Source organism: Saimiri boliviensis, chromosome 9 (genome assembly GCF_048565385.1).
Source record: "Saimiri boliviensis isolate mSaiBol1 chromosome 9, mSaiBol1.pri, whole genome shotgun sequence".
Classification (NCBI taxonomy): domain Eukaryota; kingdom Metazoa; phylum Chordata; class Mammalia; order Primates; family Cebidae; genus Saimiri; species Saimiri boliviensis.
This window is the reverse complement of record NC_133457.1, coordinates 10711857-10735538: the sequence shown is the minus strand read 5'-3', so window position 1 is coordinate 10735538 and position 23682 is coordinate 10711857. Positions and strand designations below refer to the sequence as shown.

General features: G+C 39.5%; 1 protein-coding gene and 1 non-coding gene across 4 annotated transcripts in view; one reads left to right on the top strand and one right to left on the bottom strand.

The window, feature by feature from the left end:
- Positions 1–5177: 5177 nt before the first annotated feature.
- Positions 5178–5286, bottom strand: LOC120368353 (U6 spliceosomal RNA). The gene has a single exon (XR_005582512.1). It is a non-coding gene; the product is annotated as a U6 spliceosomal RNA (small nuclear RNA).
- A 2113-nt stretch (positions 5287–7399) lies between these two features.
- Positions 7400–23682, top strand: part of TOPBP1 (DNA topoisomerase II binding protein 1) — a 64555-nt gene continuing 48272 nt past the window's right edge. The window contains exons 1-10 of one of the 3 annotated variants that reach the window (XM_039480313.2): positions 7400–8101; positions 8752–8842; positions 10711–10845; positions 11904–12047; positions 13117–13298; positions 14682–14878; positions 16870–17049; positions 18077–18228; positions 20910–21073; positions 21224–21474. In XM_039480313.2, coding sequence (XP_039336247.2) covers positions 8759–8842; positions 10711–10845; positions 11904–12047; positions 13117–13298; positions 14682–14878; positions 16870–17049; positions 18077–18228; positions 20910–21073; positions 21224–21474 — 1489 coding nt within the window. In that variant the 5' untranslated portion in view covers positions 7400–8101; positions 8752–8758. Of the gene's footprint in view, positions 8102–8751; positions 8843–10319; positions 10427–10710; positions 10846–11903; positions 12048–13116; positions 13299–14681; positions 14879–16869; positions 17050–18061; positions 18229–20909; positions 21074–21223; positions 21475–23682 lie in introns of those variants that run through there. The other 2 variants (XM_039480311.2, XM_039480314.2) reach the window with 2 other exon arrangements.

The window sequence follows — 23682 nt, the reverse complement described above, 5'->3', positions numbered from 1 at the left end:
TGTTTTTCCAGCCCCGAGACTGCCATCAGCTCGGTTTCTCAGTAAGCCAGCAGTGGCCCTCTGCTCAGGCGAAGCCAGATGTCCCTTGGCCTTGTGCAGAGTGGCTCATCTTTAAATGTCCTGGCTCTCCCTTTGCTTATTCACACCTTTGAAAGGAAATAGGGTCTATGAGGATGGAGATCACTTTTTTCTCGTCCAACATTCTAATCCTAGGTTGGAAAATAGTGTCTGATATAATATTGGGCTCAAAAAATTATCAGCTAGATCAGTAAATGCACACAAATACCTCAAACATGAGTTGAGCAATCTCCTTGGCAGGCCTGTAGACAAAAACCAAATAAAGTCCAGAGGTGATCATTCCTCCTAAGGTTAATTATCCACCTAAAACTAACACAGCCTAAATCCAATAGTGGCCACTGTGTCCCTGACCCTAGATTAGATCAAACTCTGAAAACTTCATGTGTACTAGGACAAAGTCATATTGCAATGATAGGACATCCAAGGCACTGAAGTCATTTCTGTGCTTTGGTACAGGCTCTCACAAATGGCAAAGCAGAAGGAAGGCTAGATGCTTGTATGGTGGGAAACAGTTCAAAAACTTCATGGCAAAGATGGCCTTTGGAAAACTGGGAATTTATAAATTTATTATTAACTGTGTACTGGGCACCGTGCTAAGTGCTTTCCAAGTGTTAATTGATAGTAACCCCATAAGGTTATTGCTATCCCCTTTTTGTAGAAAGAGAAAGTGAAGCACAGGGAGGTTAACCAGTGACTTGCCCAAAGTCAGGTAGCTAGCAGATGTCCAAGCTGGCATTCAAACTAGGCAGCCTGCTTCCATAGTCCATGCTCTTCCTCATGTGGCCTCTGGCATTTGTCTCTGGAGCAATTTCACACTTTCCCCTTTCCAAGGGATCTTGAAGTAATAATGGCGTGTTTTGCAGGGGAGCAACATGTTTGTTTAAACTGTTTCCAAGTTCAGAATTGGTTAGATCGGCAATAGCTGCTATAATATAATAACAAAGCTCCAAAACCTTAATGGTTTAACACAATAAGAGTTGACTTCTTACTAACATAAAGCCCATCTGGCAGCAATCGTGGTGATTTGTTGGGGTGGGAGTGGGGAGTTCACGTTCATAGCTCCATTGAGTCATTCAGAGATCCAGGCTGAGAGAGGCTCTTGCATTTTCAGCACTCCAGCCTGAACAACAAGAGCGAAATTTAGTCTAAAAAAAAAAAAAAAAAAAAAAAAGTAGAGATGTGAGGCAGGGAGAAAAGGCATCTAAAGAATGTATTAACAAGTCAGTTGCCACTGTGCAGACTGGTGCTTAATTCCACTGGGGAAACTCTGAGAGTCAGAGTAGATATCCCATTCATGGGACATGCAAACAAGGGTTTTTGTGCACCAACTCCTGTCAGCTACTGTTTGGAGGGTTTTTCCCCCATAGGTCATAAATCCTCTAGCCCTCTGGCCTACTGTGCAGGTGGCCGAACAGATTCCTGGTGCTACAGAATGCCTTCATGCAAGGAACACAGATGTTGGCAGCTGGAAGTGTCCTAATGTGCATGAGTGCTAAGGGTGAGGGGGTATGGGTGGGACACTAAGGATTTCCACATGGTCTCTGCAAAGATCACCAGTAACACATGGACTCAGAAGACATGTCTTTGTCCCTCCCTGCCCAAGCACACTTCTGCTACACAATGGGGAATGGGGAAGCACAAATAGAATAACAACAAAAAAACTCCCTTTCAGAAAAGAGAGAAGTGGAGACCCATAACCATCATGGGTCAGTATCAAATGTGAAGTTGGGCAGGCACTAGGAGGCTCTCAGCTGGGGATTCTGGTTAGATCAGATTCTGTTTTCTGACAGGAGCTCCTTTGCTCATTGCTTTCCAAGATCGCTGGTACCTCCTTCTGGAGGATCTTCATTTTCTATTACCCTCTCTATCCATATCTGGGTATTGAGGAGTTCGTGTTCCTTGGGGCTATATGACTTTTCATCTACTTGTGCTGTGAAAACTTGAGGACTGTATCAAAGTCTGAATACTCCAGGTTTCTGGTTTGGTTCAAAAAGCAATTATCTCTAAATGTTTGTAATCTTCAGATCTATTTGCTTCCAGTCGGTTTCATGTGGTAGTTTTCAACCTCACACATACAAAACAAGGTCAAGGGTAGGGCCTGATTCCACCAGGGAACGTACTTGAGACATTTTTAGATTTAGATGGTTTGTTACTTCTATAAATAGTAACAGAGAAGCATAAGTGAAGATGCCATCTCCCTGGGTCTGATGATTGCAATATGACCTGTGGGATACTCCATTGCTAAAAAGCCAAATCTAGATGGCAGCTAGTGCTTTCATAGTCTTCAATCCTATCATGAGGGGAGTGGGGCAGAAATCCCCATATATCATCAAAACTTGGAAGGTGATGAGAAACTATGTCATGACGGCCTCTTTGGAGAGATAGAAAGGTGAGTTAGAGATACCTTTCTAGTAGCTCCTTGGACACCTCCCATAGGATGACAAGGTGTTGTGCCAGGGCTCAGAGAAGTTGCAATTCAAGTCTTTGCCTCTATTGATTTGTGTAAGCTTATCAATAGAGCAAGCAATGGCAGAGCTGTTTTATAAAAGTGGTACTCTCGGCCTGGCGCGGTGGCTCAAGCTTGTAATCCCAGCACTTTGGGAGGCCGAGGTGGGTGGATCACGAGGTCAAGAGATCGAGACCATCCTGGTCAACATGGTGAAACCCCGTCTCTACTAAAAATACAAAAAATTAGCTGGGCATGGTGGCACGTGCCTGTAATCCCAGCTACTCAGGAGGCTGAGGCAGGAGAATTGCCTGAACCCAGGAGGCGGAGGTTGCAGTGAGCCGAGATAGCGCCATTGCACTCCAGCCTGGGTAACAAGAGCGAAACTCTGTCTCAAAAAAAAAAAAAAAAAAAAAGTGGTACTCTCCCCAGTTCTTTCCTAGACATAATTTTAAAATCTGATTGCTGTCTTTGGCTCCATGCCTGTCTCTCTTAGTTGGTGGTGCCTAACTAGCTTGCGTAAGAAGACCATATTCTTTTTTTTTTTTTTTAGATGAAGTTTCCCTCTTGTTGCCCAGGCTAGAGTGCAATGGTGCGATCTTGGCTCATTGCAATCTCTACTGCCTAGGTTCAAGCGATTCTTCTACCCCAGCCTCCTGAGTAGCTGAGATTATAGGCACCCCACCACCATGCCTGGCTAATTTTTCTATATGTAGTAGAGGTGGGGGTTTCACCATGTTGACCAGGCTGGTCTTGAATTCCTGACCTCAGGTGATGCACCCGCCTCAGCCTCCCAAAGTGCTGGGGTTATAGGCGCGAGCCACCACGCCTGGCCAAGAAACATATTTTACTAGATCTTTTCCACATGGTCAGGTTGTAATGGACATTTGTTGCTCAAAACCTCTATCAGGTTTATCTCTTGTTTTTAGGACATAGATGAAGCCAGCTTTTTCAATCTTGCAAAATCTCACCTACTTGGATTTTTTTGAATCAGGGTCTTGCTGTGTCACTTGGGCTAGAGTGCAATAGTGAGATCATAGCTCACTGTAACCTCAAACTCTTGGGCTCCAGCAATCCTCCCACCTCAGCCTCCCAGTAGCTAGGATCACAGGTGTATGCCCCTACACTCGGTTAATTAAAAATAATTTTTTTTTAGAGATGGGGTCTTGCAATGTTGCCCAGGCTTATCTTGAATTCTTGGCCTCAAGCAGTTCTCCTGCCAAAGCCTTCCAAAGTGTTAGGATTGCAGGTGTGAGCCACTGCACCCAGCCTGGATTTTTAAATTCTCTTTATTTCTGTTTGCAAAAAGACCAATTCCCTGTGCTTGTCTTTTTCTTATAACATCTAATTAAATGCAGCCAGTAGTAACAAACAGAACAGAATGTGCTGCTGGCATTCTATTTTACCTCCTCTTTGCTAGAGCTCAGCAGACTTACTAGGCCTATGTTCTATCTTCCAGGTCACTGAAGACAATTGTTTAAACAGATGTTTTGCTAGTCAGACTATTTCTGCAGCAATAAATATCATTTACTAATTTTACTTTTAAATTGTATATTCATTTATTTCTACATATTTATTCACTCACAGCATGAGAAACAAACATAAAACTCTATCACTCAAAAAACTCTAGTTTGTTTTTAATTTTGAGAAATATTATCTGTGTAGTAAAATACAATATTCATATTCCCACCACCCATACTGTAAAAGTAATTATTTTGTCTTATTTGTTTCCTGCGTTTCCTTTCCCATTCTATAAACAGATAATATTGCCTGTAATCTCACCCCAAGCAGGGTCTGGAGAGACTAGCTCTAGGTGACAGAAGTGCCAGAGAAACAGGAAACTCATACTAAATGCCAGGAAGGTGAGGGGAAAGTTAATCCCCAAACTCAGCGACTTTTTTCTCTTTCATTTTTTTTTGTTTGTTTGTTTTGTTTTTGTGACAGAGTCTTGCTCTGGAGTGCAGTGGCACGATCTCAGCCTACCGCAACCTTGGCCTCCCAGGGTTCCAATGATTCTTCTGCCTCAGGCTCCCAAGTAGCTGGGATTACAGGCACATGCTACCATGTGTGGCTAATTTTTGTATGTTTAGTAGAGATGGGGTTTCACCATGTTGGCCAAGCTGGTCTCGAACTCCTGACCTTGTGATCCCCCTGCCTCAGCCTCCCAAAGGGCTGGGATTACAGGCGTGAGCCACCACACCCAGCTTCTTTTGTTTTTGAGACAGTCTCACTCGGTTACCCAGGCTGGAGTGCAGTGGCACAATCATGGCTCACCACAGCCTTGACTTCCTAGGCTCAGGGGATCCTCCCACCTCAGCCTCCCAAGTAGCCAAGACTACAGGTGCCCACCACTGCATTCGGCTAATTTTTGTATTTTTTGTAGAGATGGGATTTCACCATGTTGCCGAGGTTGGTCTCAAACTCCTGGGCTCATGCGATCTGCCCACCTTGGCCTTCCAAAGTGCTAGGATTACAGATGTGAGCCACAGCACCCGGTTCCCTGATTCTTTTTTTTAAAAAAAAAATTGTAAATATTAGAGATGAGGGGGTCTTGCTACGTTGCCTAGGCTGGTCTTGAACTTACAACCTCAAGCAATCCTCTAGCCTAGGCCTCCTAAAGTACTAGAATTACAGGCGCGAGACAACACACCTGGCAAATACGGAATGCTTCACAAATTTGTGTGTCATCCTTCCACATGGGCAATGCTAATCTTTGTATCATTCCATTTTTTTTCCAGTAAATATGCTGTCAAAGCAAGCATGGAAACCTCAGCTTCCAGGGGCATATCATAACCTTTCCCCATTTTCACCCAGGTTTTCATGGACCACAAACCGACATACAGTTAATTCCCTGTATCTGTGGGTTCCACATCTGAGTGAGTCAACCAACTGGGGATCAAAAATATTCAGAAAAAAAAATACAATTTTTGTGTAAAATTCACCATCATGGGGAAAAAAACAACAATAAAAAATAATACAAAATTTAAAAACACAGAACAATAAATACAAAATTTTAAAATACAGTATAACAACTATTTACATAGTATTTGCATAGCATCAGGTATTATAACTAATCTAGAGATGACTTAAAGTACGTGGGAGTATGTGCATAGGTTATATAGAAGGCACTTAAGCATCTTCAGATTTTGTTATCTGTACACAGCCTTGGAATCAATCCCCTGTGGATACTAAGAAATGGCTGTAACCATTTTCACCCTTTCCTGAAGGACTGCTGTTCAAGCAAACTTTAATATGTAGCAAAATCACCTGAAGGGCACAGATTGCTAGCCCTACCTAAGTGTTCCTGACTTAATATGTCTGAGGTTGGACCCAAGAATTTTCATTCCCCCAAGTTCCCAGCAGATGCCAATGCTGGTGGTCCAGACACCGCACATGAGAACCGCTCTATCCATTCACCAGGAGTAGGTACTAGAGACAGATCCTCTCTGCCTATCTAGAGACACAAGATGAGAGATCTTGTCCCCTAGCGGTGAACTCTTGCTCTAAAGACAGGTCAACTCTGGTATCAAGCTCCAGCTGGCTAAAAGCTAAAGGGTGAATTTTTCTCCTCATCTTCATTAGCAGCATCTGTGAATCTCCTTCCTTGTGAAGTTTCTAGTTGGCCCCATAAATGCTGGGAATAGGCTTCTCCCCGGTGTGGACCTTCACTCAGAGATGAGCAGACAGCACGTGCCCAGTGCGGTGTGTCAGGAAAGGCATGGGCAAGTGACACAGTCCCTGAGCTTCACTTTCCCCATATTCATAACACGAGACAATGATACCCACATACTACAGGGTTGCTGAAAAGAGTAAACGGGAATAGTGTGAGCAGGAGTCCCATGTTAACTATAAAGTACCTTAGAAATAATAATGATTACAGATTCAGGTCAGATTTGCACCTTAACAATTAACTGTGGTTTCTTTTTTTCCCCCCACGTCTAGTGATTTTTATTTTTTGTTTTTAAGGCTTTTTTCGCCCTTCCCCCAGAAATAGGCCTTTAACTTTGAGCCCCAGTGTTACTGATTGTGACTCATTTTGGAAAGAAAAAATCAATGATACTTATTAAAGCACAGTAAAACAGATTTTATTCAGGACCATCAAGAATAGGTATAGCAACCATGGCAAAGGGATTCTGAATTAGAGAGAGAGTGGGCTCAATTCTAAATACAGCATGGATAAGTGGGAATTTACAGCCAAGGAACAGAAGCCTAGGGTCACTGGATGGAAAATTACTAAGAAGTAACTTCAGAGTAAAGAAGTTTCTTGCTGAAAATAGGTTAAGCTGATCAAACATCAGCTGGGGATGGTAGAGGATGAGGAGCCTGATCAGATATTCAGAGTGGAGGGTTCTAACTGGATTTTCCAAGGAAATGCACAGATAAACCTACAAGAAGTTTCAGGAGTCTGACTAAAGTTTGGCCAAGCAAAGAATCGTTGTCACCTTCCATTGGTGTATCCAAACACTTAAAACTCAAGCTACTCATTACTATCTTTAGGCTCTAAAAAGAAAAGAGAAAAACAATCAAGGGACATGGCATTATTCTTTTACATTAGTAAATCCAAAGTCATTTTCTCAATCTCAGCAGTCAAGAATGAAAAAAATTATTTCTAAATAATAAAATGAAAAGCAACAAACAGTTTACCACTGGTTATCACTGAGCTAAGGTTTTGCAGCCCCATTTTACCCCCTCTCCATTTGCTCTTTGCCATTTGAACCTTAGGTTCAGTCACAGAATCTCCCCAGTACTGAGGCAGATGGAGAGAAAAAAAAAAAAAACGGAGCTATCCATTGAAGGTGCGGAGGAGGGGAGACCACTGCAGATTTTGGCAAAGATCCCTTGGCATTTGCTGTATAGTAAGTCATCCTTTCTTCCCTTGCCATCTTGCGGTTGTGTCGGGTAGTGATTCTATTCCTGCTATGTTGGAGGAAACTACCCAGTCCGTAGTCCAAAGACCTGGATGCAGTTTTAATTCTACCACTTCCTAGCTGTGCCACCTTGAAGCCATCATTTAACTTCCTCCGTTTTCACATCTGCGAAATACATCTACCACTATTTGCCTCATGGAATTGTTTTGGATCATACGCCCCATGCATGCCTGGTATAAGGCAAGTGTAAACTATCTATTGAGGAAATCCTTTCTTTCCCTGGCTTTTTTCAATACTAAAAGAGTATTCTTGGCCTGTGATCCTACCTCCTGAACCGACGGAGCTGGGCTTACTTGCAGCGGAGACTAGGCCCGCCCCAGCGAAGCACTCAACCCTGAACCCACCAAAGCTTTCCCTGGAACCCCACCGCCTACGGACCGCCCACTTCCACTTTTGACATTTCCGCCCCTTGGCGTCGCCGATGATGGCGTCACTTCCGCCGGAAAAGGCGAGCGAGGCCGCGCGGTTGGCGCGAAAGTCGGTTCCAGTACTCGGCAATTTCCGGGGTCGCTAGCGTTTGCTTTGGGCTAAGGGCGGCGCCGAGTCGGGGGAGGGGGCTGTGCGCCGGGCTGGCGCCCGACCCCAGTCACCGTTCTGCGGGCAGCGAGTCCCCCGACTCGCCGCCCGGAGACCCCCAGGCTCCAACGAGGTAAGTGAGGCGCGGAGTGGGGACTCAGCTCCTCCTCGGCCCCAACTGGGGTTCGCGATACCTTGTGTGGCCTTCGGGGCCCTCTTTTCCTGTCCTGGTAACTGGCTCTGGGACCGGCGGGTGGGCCTTTGACGCCGAGAGGACGTGGCTTCCCTGATCCCAAAGCCGGGCCTTTTCCTGGAGCTGGGAACCGGAGCATCTAGCCTTATGCGGGGGCATGACTATGCTAACTGGCTTCCATGTTTATATTTAAAATCCATTTACTGAGGGACGAACGAACCTAGCAGGCCGTGGGCATCCGCAAGGACAGATGCACTCTGTGTATCCTTAAAACAAGTGCAGTTGAGTGTCCACTGACAATTGAATGTCCGTCCCTAAAGGGCTTAGAGCCTTCATAGCAGGGCCCTTCTCAATGTATTCAATTCGAGAACGTTAATTTTGCCCTCTGATTTGCAAGGATTGGTGGTGTCATCTTTTTCCTTGACTTTGCCCACATTCCAGAGTTTCTTAACAAATGCCTTTGATGAATTCACGGGCAGAGCCGGAATGTCTATCTTTAGGCGTTCTTGCCTGCACAGAAAAATAGGTGGGTTAAACATGCAACTTTATACCTAATGCGGTTTTGTTCTTGTTAATGGTTCCTTTGACAGTTCAGAAATGTCCAGAAATGACAAAGAACCGTTTTTTGTGAAGTTTTTAAAGTCTTCAGACAATTCCAAATGTTTTTTTAAAGCTCTCGAGGTAAGAGTTGAAAACATCTTAATACCACGAATTAATTTCCTTGTTTTTAAGTGTTTTTGATTTGTTGGGCGTTATGTCTTAGATATTTCACTTTCATAATTGTATAGTCTACATTAATACAGATATATCATTGTTACATATTTTTGAATTGATCTAAGTACATCATTATGTGTTTCATGGGGTTCGAAGTCTATTCCGCATTACTGTTTAATGTGGGTGACCTGCAGTTCTTGGAAACTTGGACTTTGCAGTTCTTTCGTTTGTCTCCTAACCAGAGTGGTCCTTAACGTGGTGTAAAAATTTGAGTCAGTACTGTACTGGTCATAGCTCAGATTTTTTGGTTAATTGTTAAAAGTTATGTTTTATAATGTACAGCATAATAATTGGATGATAGTAGGGGTGATGTAGAGCCTTGCTTCTCACAGATCACAGCAGTATCAACCTGTCCTGGAATGCCAAATCTTGGGCTCCAACCCAGACTTATCCATTAGAATCTGCATTTTTAACAATATCTTCAGCGTGCATTAAAGTTTGAGAACTATTTGTAGCAGATTTTTTTCAACTTCATTCATTCAGCAAATATTTATTGAGTCTTCATGATTCAACAGGCACTTCTTTAGTACTTGGGATACATCAGTGATGAGAACAGGCAAAGATTTCTTTTCTCTCAGAGCTTATAGTCTAGCAGGAGGAAATAGACACTAATCAGACATGATAAATTAGAAAGAAAAGCAAACCAGGTTAAGGGGTTCCAGAAGATGTTTCTTGGGGGTGAGGAGAGGAGGGTGTTATAATGTTAAATAGAATGTGACCAGGGAAGGCTTTATGGAGAAAAGGATATTTGAGTAAACGTAAAGGAGGTGAGATAGCCTTGCAGGTATCTGGAGAAGAATGTTTCAGGCAGAGAGAGCAACGTTATACAGCCCCTGGGAAAGTGTCTGTAGTCTCTGTCCAAGTTTAGTGTACTGTTGTGTAGTGAGTGAGGGATGGGGAACAAGTACTAAGGAATGCTTCAGAGAATAGTGGTAAAGAGGTCATGTAGGGCCCTGTGGGCCATTTTTCTCTCAGTGAAATGGAGAGCCATTGGAAGGTTTTAATCAAAAGAGTAAACATGATCTGACTTACAGTTTTAAAGAGTTTATTGTATTAAAGTAAGGACTTCAAAATTGGTTCAGAAAATTTTTGAGGGCTTACTGGTTGTCAGGATATAGTAGCAAACAAGATACTAAATGAAACTTCCAGGGGAGAGAGACAAAAATTATAAATATAAATATATATATATATTAAATAGACTAAAAGGATAGGGGAAGGGTATTTGAGAAAGCATGGTTAGGATAGGCATCTCTGGGGAGGTGACATTTAAGCACACCTGATTGAAGTGGGGAATTAAGTCAGGTGAAAACCTGGGAAAAGAGTATTCCCTGCTGAAAGATCAAGAGCAGAGCCTCTAAATGAGGTTATGGTTGGCTTCTTCCAGGCTTGGCAAGAAAGCAGGAGTGGCTGGAGTAAGCAAGAGAGATGAGAAGTAGGAGGTAAAGGTGGGAAGATAGGCAAGAGCCACACTGTGTTGTCTTGAAGATCATGGTAAGAAATGTGGATTTTATTCTGGGTGCGGTGGAAAAACAGTAGGTTTTGAGCAGAGAGTGACATTGTCTGACTTGTATTTTTTTAAAGATTGTTAACTGCTGTGTAGAGAACAGATTTAGGGCAAGGAAAGGAGAAAGAGACCACTTGGGAGGCTTCTGCAGAGGTGTAGGTGAGATGTAATGGTGGCTTTCGATAGGTAAAAGGCTGGATTTGAGATGGAATTTCAATAGGACCTAAATACAGGGGAGTAATTTCAGGTACATTCTTATTTTTTCTTTTAGTCAATAAAAGAATTCCAGTCAGAAGAATATCTTCAGATTATTACAGAAGAAGAGGCATTGAAAATAAAGGAGAATGATAGATCACTTTATATCTGTGACCCTTTTAGTGGCATTGTCTTTAATCACCTCAAAAAGGTTTGTTAACTTCTAGTGTGTTCCTTTGATAGTCTGTTTTTTGGTTTATCTTTGCTTCAGTGGACATACATTCTTTACTGATCATGAGGTATTATGCAACTTATGAGTACATTGGAGTTCTTTTGGTTTGGGAAGACCAGGATTGAAAGGCTAATTTTGTTACAATAGGCATTTTTTTTTTTTAAAGACAGTCTTGTTCTGTTGCCCAGGCTGGAGTGTAGTGGCCTGATCTTGGCCCTCTGCAACTTCTGCTTCCCAGGTTCAAGTGATTCTTGTGCCTTAGTCTCCCGAATATTTGGGATTACAGATGTTTAATGCCACACCTGGCTAATTTTTATATTTTTAATAGAGACGGGGTTTCTTGATGTTGGCCAGGCTGGTCTTGAACTCCTGGGCTTGAGTGGTCTTGTCACCTCAGCCTTCCAAAGTATTGGGCTTACAAGTGTAAGCACTAAGGCAGTTTTGAGTGAAAGGGGCTCTTGAATTTTATTTCTTTTCCTTTTTTCTTTTCTTTCTTTCTTTCTTTTTTTTTTTTTTTTTTTCTTTTTGAGGCTAGTTCTCACTCTGTCTCCCAGGCTAGAGTGCAGTGACGTGATCTCGGCTCACTGCAACCTCCGCCCCTGGGTTCAGCAATTCTTCTGCCTCAACCTCCCTAGTAGCTGGGACTACAGGTGCCTGCCACCACGCCTAGCTAATTTTTGTAGTTTTAGTAGAAATGGGGTTTCACCATGTTGGCTAGGCTGGTCTCAAACTCCTGACCTCAGGTGATCCACCCACCCTGGCCTCCCAAACTGCTGGGATTATAGGCGTGAGCCACTGTGCCTGACCTGAAGTTTATTTCTTTTGATAGCTTGCATTGTTTGGTTTGCTTTTGTGTGTGTTTAGTGTGTGGTATATCTGATAAATTATGTAATCTTTATTTTTTTCTAATTCCAATTTGCTTTTTCTACAGTGCTCATCAACTTTGGTAAAGAATTGGTAAATGTTCCAAAATGTAATTTTTTAAGACTGTTGGTCTTTTCCTTCTTACCTCATTTAAACTTTTCTCTTTTTTGTAGCTTGGCTGCAGAATTGTTGGTCCTCAAGTAGTCATATTTTGTATGCACCACCAGCGATGTGTCCCAAGAGCCGAACATCCAGTTTATAATATGGTTATGTCTGATGTAACAATATCTTGTACAAGTCTGGAAAAAGAAAAAAGGGTAGATGTTGACCTCATCGTGAATGATCAGTCTCTCTCTTCCGATACTTAATTTTTCACTGCATAGAAGATAACTTAAAAGACCTTCCACTTATTGTTCATGACTTTTAAGAAAGTTCAATTTACAACCACAGTGTGTATATATGTATATATTTATATAAATATATAATGTGTGTGTGTGTGTATATATACACACACACACACACACACACTCTTTTTAAATTGTACTTTAGGTTCTGGGGTATATGTACAGATCATGCAGGATTGTTGCATAGGTACATACATGGCAATGTATACACACATTTTTTAAATATATTGAATATAGTGGAATTTTTGTTGAAAACTGGCTAATTGAAATTTTTTGTTTTAATTTAAAAAGACACTCATTTTTTAATCACTTAGATTTTTCCACTATAGGTGGATAGTCTTTTAAAAAATGGTTCTAAATCGCTTGACTCAGGGAGGCAGAGGTGGCAGTGAGCCAAGAATCATGCCACTGCACTGCAGCCTGGGCAACAGAGCAAGACTCTGTCTCAAAAAAAAAAAAAAATGAAAAAGGATTCTAAGAGAGCCATAGAAGTACATATATATATTTGAGACAGGGTCTTAACTATGTCATCCAGGCTGGAGTGCAGTGGCACAATCACAACTCACTACAACCTTGATCTCCTGGGCTCAAGTAATCCTCATGTTTCAGCCTCCAGAGTAGCTGGAACTGCAGACATGTACCACCAAGTCTGGCTAAAAATACATATTTATATATCATATAGATATAATTTATGTTAAAAATACACATGTATATTAAAATATACAGAAGCAAAGATTATGTATTCTTTGTATAATAGTTTAATACACTCATTGAGTTGAAAGGAATAAATATAGGAAAATATTTTTAAATATAACTCGTATTTATCTTCCAAAAAATAATTTGGTTAATTATCTAACTGTAATTGTGTGTAACATTTATGTATTTAAACTATCAAAAGCAAAATGTATTTTTGATATAGTGTATAAAAATGGAAGCACTATTGTTTGTGTCAGTATTAATATATTCTCTTTTGGGGCTGCAGGAAGAAGTTCATAGATATGTACAAATGATGGGCGGACGAGTATACAGAGACCTTAACATATCAGTTACTCACCTTATTGCAGGAGAAGTTGGTAGCAAAAAATATTTAGTTGCTGCAAACCTGAAGAAACCTATTTTGCTTCCCTCCTGGATAAAAACACTTTGGGAGAAGTCACAAGAGAAGTAAGACATTTTTTATTTTCTAGATTTGAAAAAATTATGCATTCAATCATTTTTGGCATGTGATATACTCTTTGGATTTATTATTCAGGGAAAAAAATAGTGTCATTACTCTCTTTCTCCAGCAAAAACAGAAGAGCAAAATCTGCATGCTCTTATTACCAAGATGAAAGTTGACAGGCATTATAGAATGGGCTAAGGCCCTCGGGCCGCATGCGGCCCCCTGAGGCCATTTATGCGGCCCCCCGCCACACTTCAGGAAGGGGCACCTCTTTCATTGGTGGTCAGTGAGAGGAGCACAGTATGTGGCTGCCCTCCAACGGTCTGAGGGACAGTGAACTGGCCCCCTGTGTAAAAAGTTTGGGGACGCCTGGGCTAAAGGGTTAGCAGTAGCTACAGAGTAAGAAATGCTTTGGTGATAAAGTTCTCAGCTGTAAATGTTTCTGAAATAATAGAGAAAACCAGTTTGGCAAGTCTTTAGCTTTTATGTTGCATCATCCTTCAACACCATTCCCATATATTAAGATAGAGAATAAATTAGCCATGTTGGCAGTACATTCCTTCCAAAAGGGGGCATATGTAAGGTTTAATATAAACGTATGTAAGTCATCAGCTGAGATGTGATCATTTAATCAGTGTTAATTGAGCCCATTTTATGTATCTGACCTGAGCTAGGCATTAGATACATGTAGTAAGCAAAACAAGATAACATCCCTTCCCTCATGGAGCTTACAGGCTATTTCAAGGGGCACACTTAAATTTCCCCTGAAACTAGTTAAACAACCACAAGACCAAATACCACAGAATTCTATTGGCATACAAATTGTGTCAGCATTTTTCTGGGCTTGTTTTCAACACCATCCAGCATATCCTAAATGTCTCCATGTCAGCAACTCTCATTCCCAGTGTGATTACTTCAGCACATCTGCCTAGCATGGCAACAGAATAATGACATTTTTGTTGGCATTTTGCCAAAAATCATTGCTTTTACTTATACAGAATAATGGAAAGATCGAAAAGTTCATTTTTCTAACAGGCATCCAAAGTAACTTTGGGTTTCTAAGTAGAGCTTCAGACATATAATTTTGGAAAATATACCACTTTGACCAGCAAGGGCTTAGAGTTAAGGAAATGTATATTTTTCTTTTAAAACAGTTTTGAGAGACTATATCTGAAACAATTACTTTGTATTAAAACTTGTTATTGAGCTAGGTGAGCAATTGGTGTTATTCTGTTTGATAGTTCTCCTTTTTTAAAAAATGGTTATAAATCCTAAAAGATGAGGAAAACAGTAGTGATATTTGTGATGTTGTCATTATTATTCTAGTAAATTTAAAACTATCTGGTAAATGTAATATGTTCTTTTTAACCATTTGATTCCCACAGAAAAATAACTAGATATACTGATATAAACATGGAAGATTTCAAGTGTCCTGTTTTTCTTGGTTGCATAATCTGTGTGACTGGTTTAAGTGGCTTAGACCGGAAGGAAGTTCAGCAACTCACAGTTAAGCATGGAGGTCAATACATGGGACAATTGAAAATGAATGAATGTACACACCTCATTGTGCAAGAACCAAAAGGTAAAACTGTGTTTCACAAATGAACACATGAAACATTTTCTCTATTATTTAGTATTTTATTTTTTATTTACTTTTTGAAATAGAGTCTTGCTCTGTTTCCCAGGCTGGAGGGCAGTGGTGCAATCTCAGCTCACTGCAACCTCTGCCTCCCAGGTTTAAGCAATTCTCCTACCTCAGCCTTCTAAGCAGCTGGGGTTACAGACACCTGCCACCACACCTGACTAATTTTTGTATTTTTAGTGGAGATGGGGTTTCACCCATGTTGGCTAGGCTGGTCTCTAACTGACCTCAAGTGATCCACCTGTCTCAGCCCCCCAAAGTGCTGGAATTACAGACATGAGCCAACGTGCCCAGCCATTAGTATTTAGTATTTTAAAATCTTACAGAACAGCTTTTACTTCTGACATGTCATAAATCTAGTTTGATACAGTTTTTCCTAACATCTTGCAGAAGTCGTTTGGGTCACAGTCTAAACTGTATGACTTTTCTCATATTTATTCGTGTCATTTAATAACTATTTTAAAAAAAACCTTTTAGTGATGTTTTATATAAGCTTACTTTGCTATCTTTTGATTTAAAAAAAAATTCCTCACACAGTTACCAAATAATGAAAAGAAGTTTGGGTAAATAACAAGAAAACTCATAAATATAGCTAAATGGCATTTCTTTGTAATGATGAAAGTCTTGACTTAGTTTCACTTTGACTTGAATGAACTACAAGTTATAACTGGAAGACATGCCTTGCAGAACATGAGGCAGTAAGTGAAAAAGACATTACCAACCAAGAAAAATTCTTTAAAATTGTTTTTGAATTTGGTGTTCCATAACATTATTCTGGATAACTTTTTATCAGCACTCTTAAAATACACACAAATTGATAAAAGATGAGTTTTGTTAATGTTTTTGTTATTGCTCTTTTTATGTATACTGTGTTTTACTAAGCTTTCTAGACTGAGAAGTAATTAAGGTTAAATGGTAATTGTCCTTAAGTCAGAAATTTGGGTATGGCCAATTGCGATAGGAGGATTGTGAGTAGACTTGATACTGCTGTTCTTTTTCTGAATCTGAAGACAGTTCACTGTTGATTAACAAGAATGCCAGAAAACCTTTCATGTGACATACAGACTTCAGTTTCTCTGTGATACTGCTTCAAAATACATTGTGTTGAAGGTTTTTCAGGTAATAAAAAGATACATTTTTAACATAATTTATCTACTGGCTTATCTATCCTGGACTTTAAGTAGAAGCCTGTTGACATTGGAATCCAGTGTTCAAAATTGGGATTTATTGTATTACACACATTTACGATTTTCACATTATACAAGCTGGTTTAAAGAAATTAAGTGATGGAGCCTAAATGCAAACCAAAGTCCAATATTAATTGTTACCTCCTAGTTGCTCCTGTCTTCCTGCAGCTTGTATAAAAGATAAACCCCCTCACATGGCATGTGTATTTATACAACACGTGGAAAATTTAATTAGGCAATAAACTAAAGTACTACTTTGCAATAAACCATGTAGCGTACTGTTTAAGACTAAGTACTGGTAACTTAAATTTGGTTGATAGGTTTTTAAAACAACTTGTTATGGCTGGGAGCCTGGAGCTGTTGCTTATGCCTGTAATCCTAGCACTTTGGGAGGCTGAGGTGGACAGATTACAAGATGGAGTTTGAGACTAGCCTGGCCAACATGCTGAAACCCTGTCTCTACTAAAAATATAAAAAAATTCGCTGGGAGTGGTGACACATGCCTGTAATCCCAACTACTCAGGAGGCTGAGGCAGGAGAATCCCTTGAATCCAGGAGGTAGAAGTTGCAGTGAGCTGAGATCATGCCACTGCACTCCACCCTGGGCAACAGAGCAAGACTCTGTCTCAAAAACAAACAAAAATTAAGTAACCTGCTATAATTTGAACACTTCTGCAAAGATAGATTTTAATGGTTTTCATTTTTCTGTTTCTCTCATTTTCTGTTTCTTAATGAACACTGCAGGTCAGAAATATGAATGTGCCAAGAGATGGAATGTACACTGTGTGACCACGCAGTGGTTTTTTGACAGTGTTGAAAAAGGTTTTTGTCAGGATGAATCCATGTACAAGACAGAACCTATACCAGAAGTAAAGACTATGCCCAATTCTTCAACTCCTACTGGCCAGATCAACACAATTGATAGTGAGTCTCATTGAAATTAAAATAATCATTCTAAAGACAATCGTTTCTGTGTAATAATCGGTATATTAATAGGATCACTGAGATAGGCAATTTTTCTTTCTTGTTTGCTATGCTTCTAGGCAGAATTGCATAATAGTCAAATTGTATAAAAAGTTAGTACTGAACTGCTCCTAATTTTTTTTTGGAATGAATGATTGCTTTCTTTTTTTTTTTTTTTTTGAGACGGAGTTTCGCTCTTGTTACCCAGGCTGGAGTGCAATGGCGCGATCTCGGCTCACCGCAACCTCTGCCTCCTGGGTTCAGGCAATTCTCCTGCCTCAGCCTCCTGAGTAGCTGGGATTACAGGCATGTGCCACCATGCCCAGCTAATTTTTTGTATTTTTAGTAGAGACGGGGTTTCACCATGTTGACCAGGATGGTCTCGATCTCTTGACCTCGTGATCCACCCACCTCGGCCTCCCAAAGTGCTGGGATTACAGGCTTGAGCCACCGCGCCCGGCTGATTGCTTTCTTTTATACCCTGATGTCATGCAAAAGATGATCAAAGAAATTAAGAACAATAGTAGATAGAGGCTTAAGATAAAATTTACTGACATGCATATATTAATACGTTTCCTTGGTTTATGATTTTGCTGCAGTTGTTATAGATCATCTGTATTTGTATAAAAATTAAAACTGTGTCTATTTTGTAGGTGTCGTGTTGGCAAAATGTTAAAAATCTTTTCAAATGTGAGCTTCCTGGACCTTAAAGTCAGCAAATTCAGATTTTTATGGGAAACAAGACACTATTAAGAAAATGTGTCTTGTTTTCATTTAAATAAGATATGAGGTCTAATTAATTTCATATTCCCTTATTATACTTTTCCACTAAGATTTCAGTAAACATCTCTGCATCTTACTTGGGAAGTTATTTATTGTCCTTTTTATTTGTAAGAAAAGATAATCCATAGACAATATGTAATCACGATTATTTTATCTCCCATAAATTTATACATGTTTTCAAAATATGTAGGTCGTACTCTTTCAGATGTCAGCAATATTTCCAACATAAATGCAAGTTGCATAAGTGAATCGCTATGTAATTCACTTAACAGCAAACTGGAGGCTACCCTTGAAAATCTGGAAAATCTGGATGTCAGTGCATTTCAAGCACCTGAAGATTTATTAGATGGCTGTCGGGTACGTCTTTATTATGTAATACATGCAGTAAGTGATGATATACATTAGCATTTCCTAGCCTGACTCTGAAGGTTCTTCAGAGTTGGGCTTGCTCCTTACTATCTATGTAAACCCACCTCTCTAGCTAAGTAGATGCACTTACAAGACATGTCCTCCTTTGGCTGTGAGAGTGGCTCTGTGAGTCATCTTCCTCTGTTATCTTTTAGAAGTTCATTTCAGTTTTTAATTCATCTCTGAACACTCCTAACTACATTAATCTTTCCATCTATATGTTTTGAGAGCACTTAGTTTCTGAATGACTTATTGGATTTATTTATTTATTTATTTATTTATTTATTTGAAATAGGGTCTCACTCTGTTGCCCAGGCTGGAATGCAGTGGCACAATCATAATTTACTGTAACCTTGAACTCCTGGGCATCAGCCATCTCTCAGTCTCCCAAGCAGTTAGGACTACAGGCATGTGCCACCACACCTGACTAATTTTTAAATTTTTTTGTAGAGACAAGGTCTTACTGTGTTTCCCAGGTTTGGACTTTTATTAATAACTATCATTTAAGTGTTTACAGTTTATTAGGCACCATCCTAATAATTTTATGTATGTTAATATGTTATGTATAATCTCATTTAATTCCCACAAATAACTCTAAAGTGGATATTATCTTGAGGGTAAGACTCAGTTAAAATTCTTGTTCAGAGTCCCACAGAGAGACATTAAGTAGCCAGTCATCTACTCCAAAGTCCGTATTCCTCACTATTAGAGCCACTGCTTTGTTTGGTATTTCGTGGGTTATTTTAATTTTTTAGGATGTGAATAACTGTCTTGTAAGTTTATTGATGGAAACATCATATGCTATGCTTTTTCAGCTGTCTTAGATTGGAATACTTAACATATTCGTATTTGTAGAATGACTTGGCTCTGCATTAGTTTTCACAGAGTAGCAAAAATGTAACCCTACCTTATTGTTAAGGGAAATTGGGCAAATTACCTTAACTGTTTTGTTTTTTTTTTTTTTAAACTTACCAACTCACTGGCTAAACAAAAGGTGGGTTTTTTGTTTTTGTTTTGAGATGGATACTCTCTGTCACCCAGGCTGGAGTGCAGCGGCGTTACCTCAGCCCACTGCTCATCACTTCTTAGGTTCAATTGATTCTCCTGTCTCAGCCTCCTAAAGTAGCTGGGATTGCAGGTGTGTGCCACCATGCCTAACTAATTTTTGTAGTTTTAGTAGAAATGGGGTTTCACCATATTGGCCAGCCTGGTCTTGAACTCCTGACCTCAAGTGGTCTGCCCACCTCAGCCTCCCAAAGTGCTGGGATTACAGGCATGAGCCACCACACCTGGCCTAGAGATGTTTTGTATGATCTTTTATTCTAGCTAGACTCTACTAATTCTAGATCTGACTTTTAATTGTTTCTTACGTATATGATTCCAAATATTTGTTAAAATATGTTCTAGTAATGGGGGTGATTTAATTTAGGATGTAAATGCAGTTTGGAATAGATTTGTCATGCTTAAAATTTTTTTAAGGGCACCTTATGTAAAATAGAGGTTAAAAGATTTTTATATTGATTAAATTGGCTTAAATATATACATCCTCGTGGTTAAAAATAAATTACTGCATACCTGTTATTCTCAGAGCATTGTGTTCAGTTATTTGATATATATATTTTTTTGTTCAAGCAACTCTGTGAATAAGGTGACATGAGTTTATAGTTAAGAAAATTAGTTTAAAGAGCTTAAGCAACTTGCCTATTGTCATATTGTTAATTATTGGCAGCTGAAACCCCCACCCAAAAAACCCCACAATTTAAGCCCAGGTGTTCTGATTTCAGACAGTTAACTACAGTTTACTTTTTTTTTTTTTTTTTTTTTTTGGAGATGGAGTCTCGCTCTGTCGCCCAGGCTGAAGTGCTGTGGTGCAGTCTTGGCTCACTGCAACCTCCACCTTCTGGGTTCAGTTCTCCTGTCTCAGCCTCTTGAGTATCTGGGACTATAGGTGCATGCCGCCACGCCCAGCTAATTTTTTTTGTATTTTCAGTAGAGGTGGGGTTTCACCGTGTTGCCCAGGCTGGTCTCAAACTCCTGAGCTCAGACATTCTGCTTGCCTCTTCCTCCCAAAGTGCTAGGATTACAGGTGTGAGCCACCGCACTCAGCCTTTAAGTTTACTATTACAATTACTTTAAACTTTACAGGTAGTGAGACTTTCACAGTTAAAGAAGTTACCTGCATTTTAAAAATTGGTATGCACTAATATTTAGAAGATGTTGGAATCTGGCTTCTATTTTATTTATAGCCTCAAAATACTTATCAGGTATCCACTGTGAAAGATAATAATGCTGTATGAGATTGTAAAAAGTGATTAAAAAATCAAAGTTGTGGCTGGGCATGATGGCTCATGCCTGTAATCCAAGCACTTTGGAGGCTAAGTCAGGCAGATCATCTGAGGTTGGGAGTTCAAGACCAGCCTGACCAACATGGTGAAACCCCATCTTAAAAAAAAAAAAAAAAAAAAAATCAAATTTGCAGAACTGTTAAAGAATCAAAAGTTTTAGAATGCGTTTATTCATGTATCTTAAATGTACACAAGTTGTCTTGTTTATAGGCAATGAATTTAGATATTTTTAGTTTTTTTCTATTGAGAGAAAGCATGTTAAATACATTATTTTCTTTCTTGCAGATATATCTTTGCGGTTTTAGTGGCAGAAAGCTAGATAAACTGAGACGACTTATTAACAGTGGAGGTGGAGTTCGTTTTAACCAGCTTAATGAAGATGTAACTCATGTTATTGTGGGAGATTATGATGATGAATTGAAGCAGTTTTGGAATAAATCGGCCCACAGGTTTTTCTTCCATTTTTTTAATTCAAAGCAATTTCTACTACATAATGTTTCTTAAAATTGCATATTCATGCAGTTATGGAAACTGCATGACAAGTGGGATGATGGTCTTTATAGCTTGCAGTAATACGTAACTATGTGCTATTTTTGTAGGCCTCATGTAGTGGGAGCAAAGTGGTTGCTAGAGTGTTTCAGTAAAGGTTATATGCTTTCTGAAGAACCATATATCCATGCTAATTACCAGCCAGTGGAAATTCCAGTTTCAGATCCGCCTGAAAGTAAAGCAGCTGTTTTAAAAAAGAAGAACAGCAGCTTCTCTAAGAAAGACTTTACTCCTAGTGAAAAGCATGAGCAAGCTGATGAAGATCTGCTCTCTCAATATGAAAATGATAGCTCTACAGTAGGTAAGAAATACTTGGTTAGTATTTGTAGTTAGTAAGAAATATTTTAGTAGCCTAATACATATATGTGTGATTTCTGCCAAGTTTTCTAGATTTTAAGTTAAATTAACCTTTTTCTTTCCTTAAAATTTTGCTTATAACTTTTTTTCGGAGCAGGTAAGACAATAGGGCCCTGAACCCTTTAACCAGTAAGACAATAGGGCCCTGAACCCTTTAACCAGTAAGACAATAGGGCCCTGAACCCTTTAACCATCTCTCCTCTCTTAGCTAATTAGCTCTATTTTGATTTGTTATATATACAGGCATTGATTGATTTGTGTGTCTGTAGTAGCATGAGCCTTTTATTCAAACTTTGTAACAAATGCCTCCTACTGGATTATTGTGGTCTTTAATGCATGAAACACTGCAGTGTGGACTACCACCTCAGCATGTACTCTTATCTTGTAGTAAGGTGAATTGCCAGTGAAGCATTATAAACAGCATTGCTTCTTTTTTATTAAGAAAAGACTTTATGAAATATATAGCCAAAAATATTAATTTCAATAAATTTAATGTGTATCATAACTTAAAATCTAAAGTTAATCAGAATTTTAATCTACTTCTTGAATAAAACAAGGACCTCAGAATACTTTTTTTTTTGAAGTGGTGTTTTGCTCTTGTTGCCCAGGCTGGAGTGCAGTGGTGCGATCTCAGCTCACTGCAATCTCCACCTCCTGGATTCAAGCACTTCTCCTGCTTCAGCCTCCCAAGTAGCTGGGATTACAGGCATACACCACCACACTCGGCTCATTTTGTATTTTTAGTAGAGATGGGGTTTCTCCACGTTGGTCAGGCTAGTCTCAAACTCCCGACCTCAGGTGATCCACCCGCCTCGGCCTCCTAAAGAGCTAGGATTATAGGCGTGAGCCACCGCACTGGGCCTAGAATACTTTAATGATCACAACTAGCCCTGCTTCCTCTCCCTACTCATCAGCATACTCAGCTTATGTGATTTTGTCTAGTATTTTCATTATCTTTTAAAATTTCACAATTAGGCATTATTACCCTTTTATAGGGTAAATATTTGTTTCATTTACTAACATGTTTGTTTCTTTGCTCTCCTCAGTTGTTTTTACATCTGAGACTCTATTCTGGAATCATTTTCTTTCTTCCTAAAATAATATCCTTTAGAAACTCCTTTAGTTTCTCTGAAGACTCTTGAGCTGGGTATACAGTTCTAGACATTTACTTTGTTTAAGCACAGAGATAGTATTTCATTGTCATCTGTTTCCCTGACTGCTGGATAGGAAATCAGATGTTAAGTCTGTCATTCCTTTACAGATAATATGTCTTTATCCTCTGGCTTTTTTTAAGATAATCTTTCTTTTGGTTTTTGTGTCCTGGAGCTTTAACATTTATTTGTCCTGCTTGAGATTCATTGTGCTTTCTGAATCTGAGAATTAGTACGTTTTTTGCTTTTTGTTAGGTCAAGAAATGTTTATTATCTCTTTGAATATTGCTTCTCCCCTACTCTCTATATTCTTTTCACTCCCATTTGCTCTGTATATGGATCACTTAACCTGTCCTTATCTTCCACTTTTTTGTTTTTCTGTGATTATGTGTAATTCCTTCAGACTTTTTTCCAGATCACAGATCATCTCTGTAGCTATTGCCTAATCTGTTTTGCTTATTCATTAAATTTTGTTTTAATAATAAATTTTTCAGTTCCTAGGAGTTTTAGCTTTTTAAATAGTCTGTCATTTATTTTTTTTATTTTTAAAAATTGAGATGGGTAGTCTTGAACTCCTGGGCTCCAATGATTCTCCCACCTCAGCCTCCCAAAGTGCTGGGGTTACAGGTGTGAGCCACCACACTCGGCCAAGCCTGTCATTTTGTATTTGTATTTTTTGTTCTTTATTTCTTGAAACACGTGAAACTTACTGAAATATCCTAATTGTTCTGTTGGTTATTGTTTATGGTGCCTGGTTTTCTTGTGTTTTGTGATTTTTATTGTGAACTTGTACTTACTAGGTCTCGAGGATTTCTAAGAAACTTGGGGTAGGGGTTTGTTCCCCCAGAAAAGGTTCATGTTTGGGTCTGCTAGGTGCCTAGGAGTTGACAAACTCAGTACACCTCTTAGTTCGTTTATTGACTGGAGGTTTCTTAGATCATCCAACTAGTATGAATTTATACCCAAAGCTATTTTGAGGACCAGCCTCTGATGAACAAATT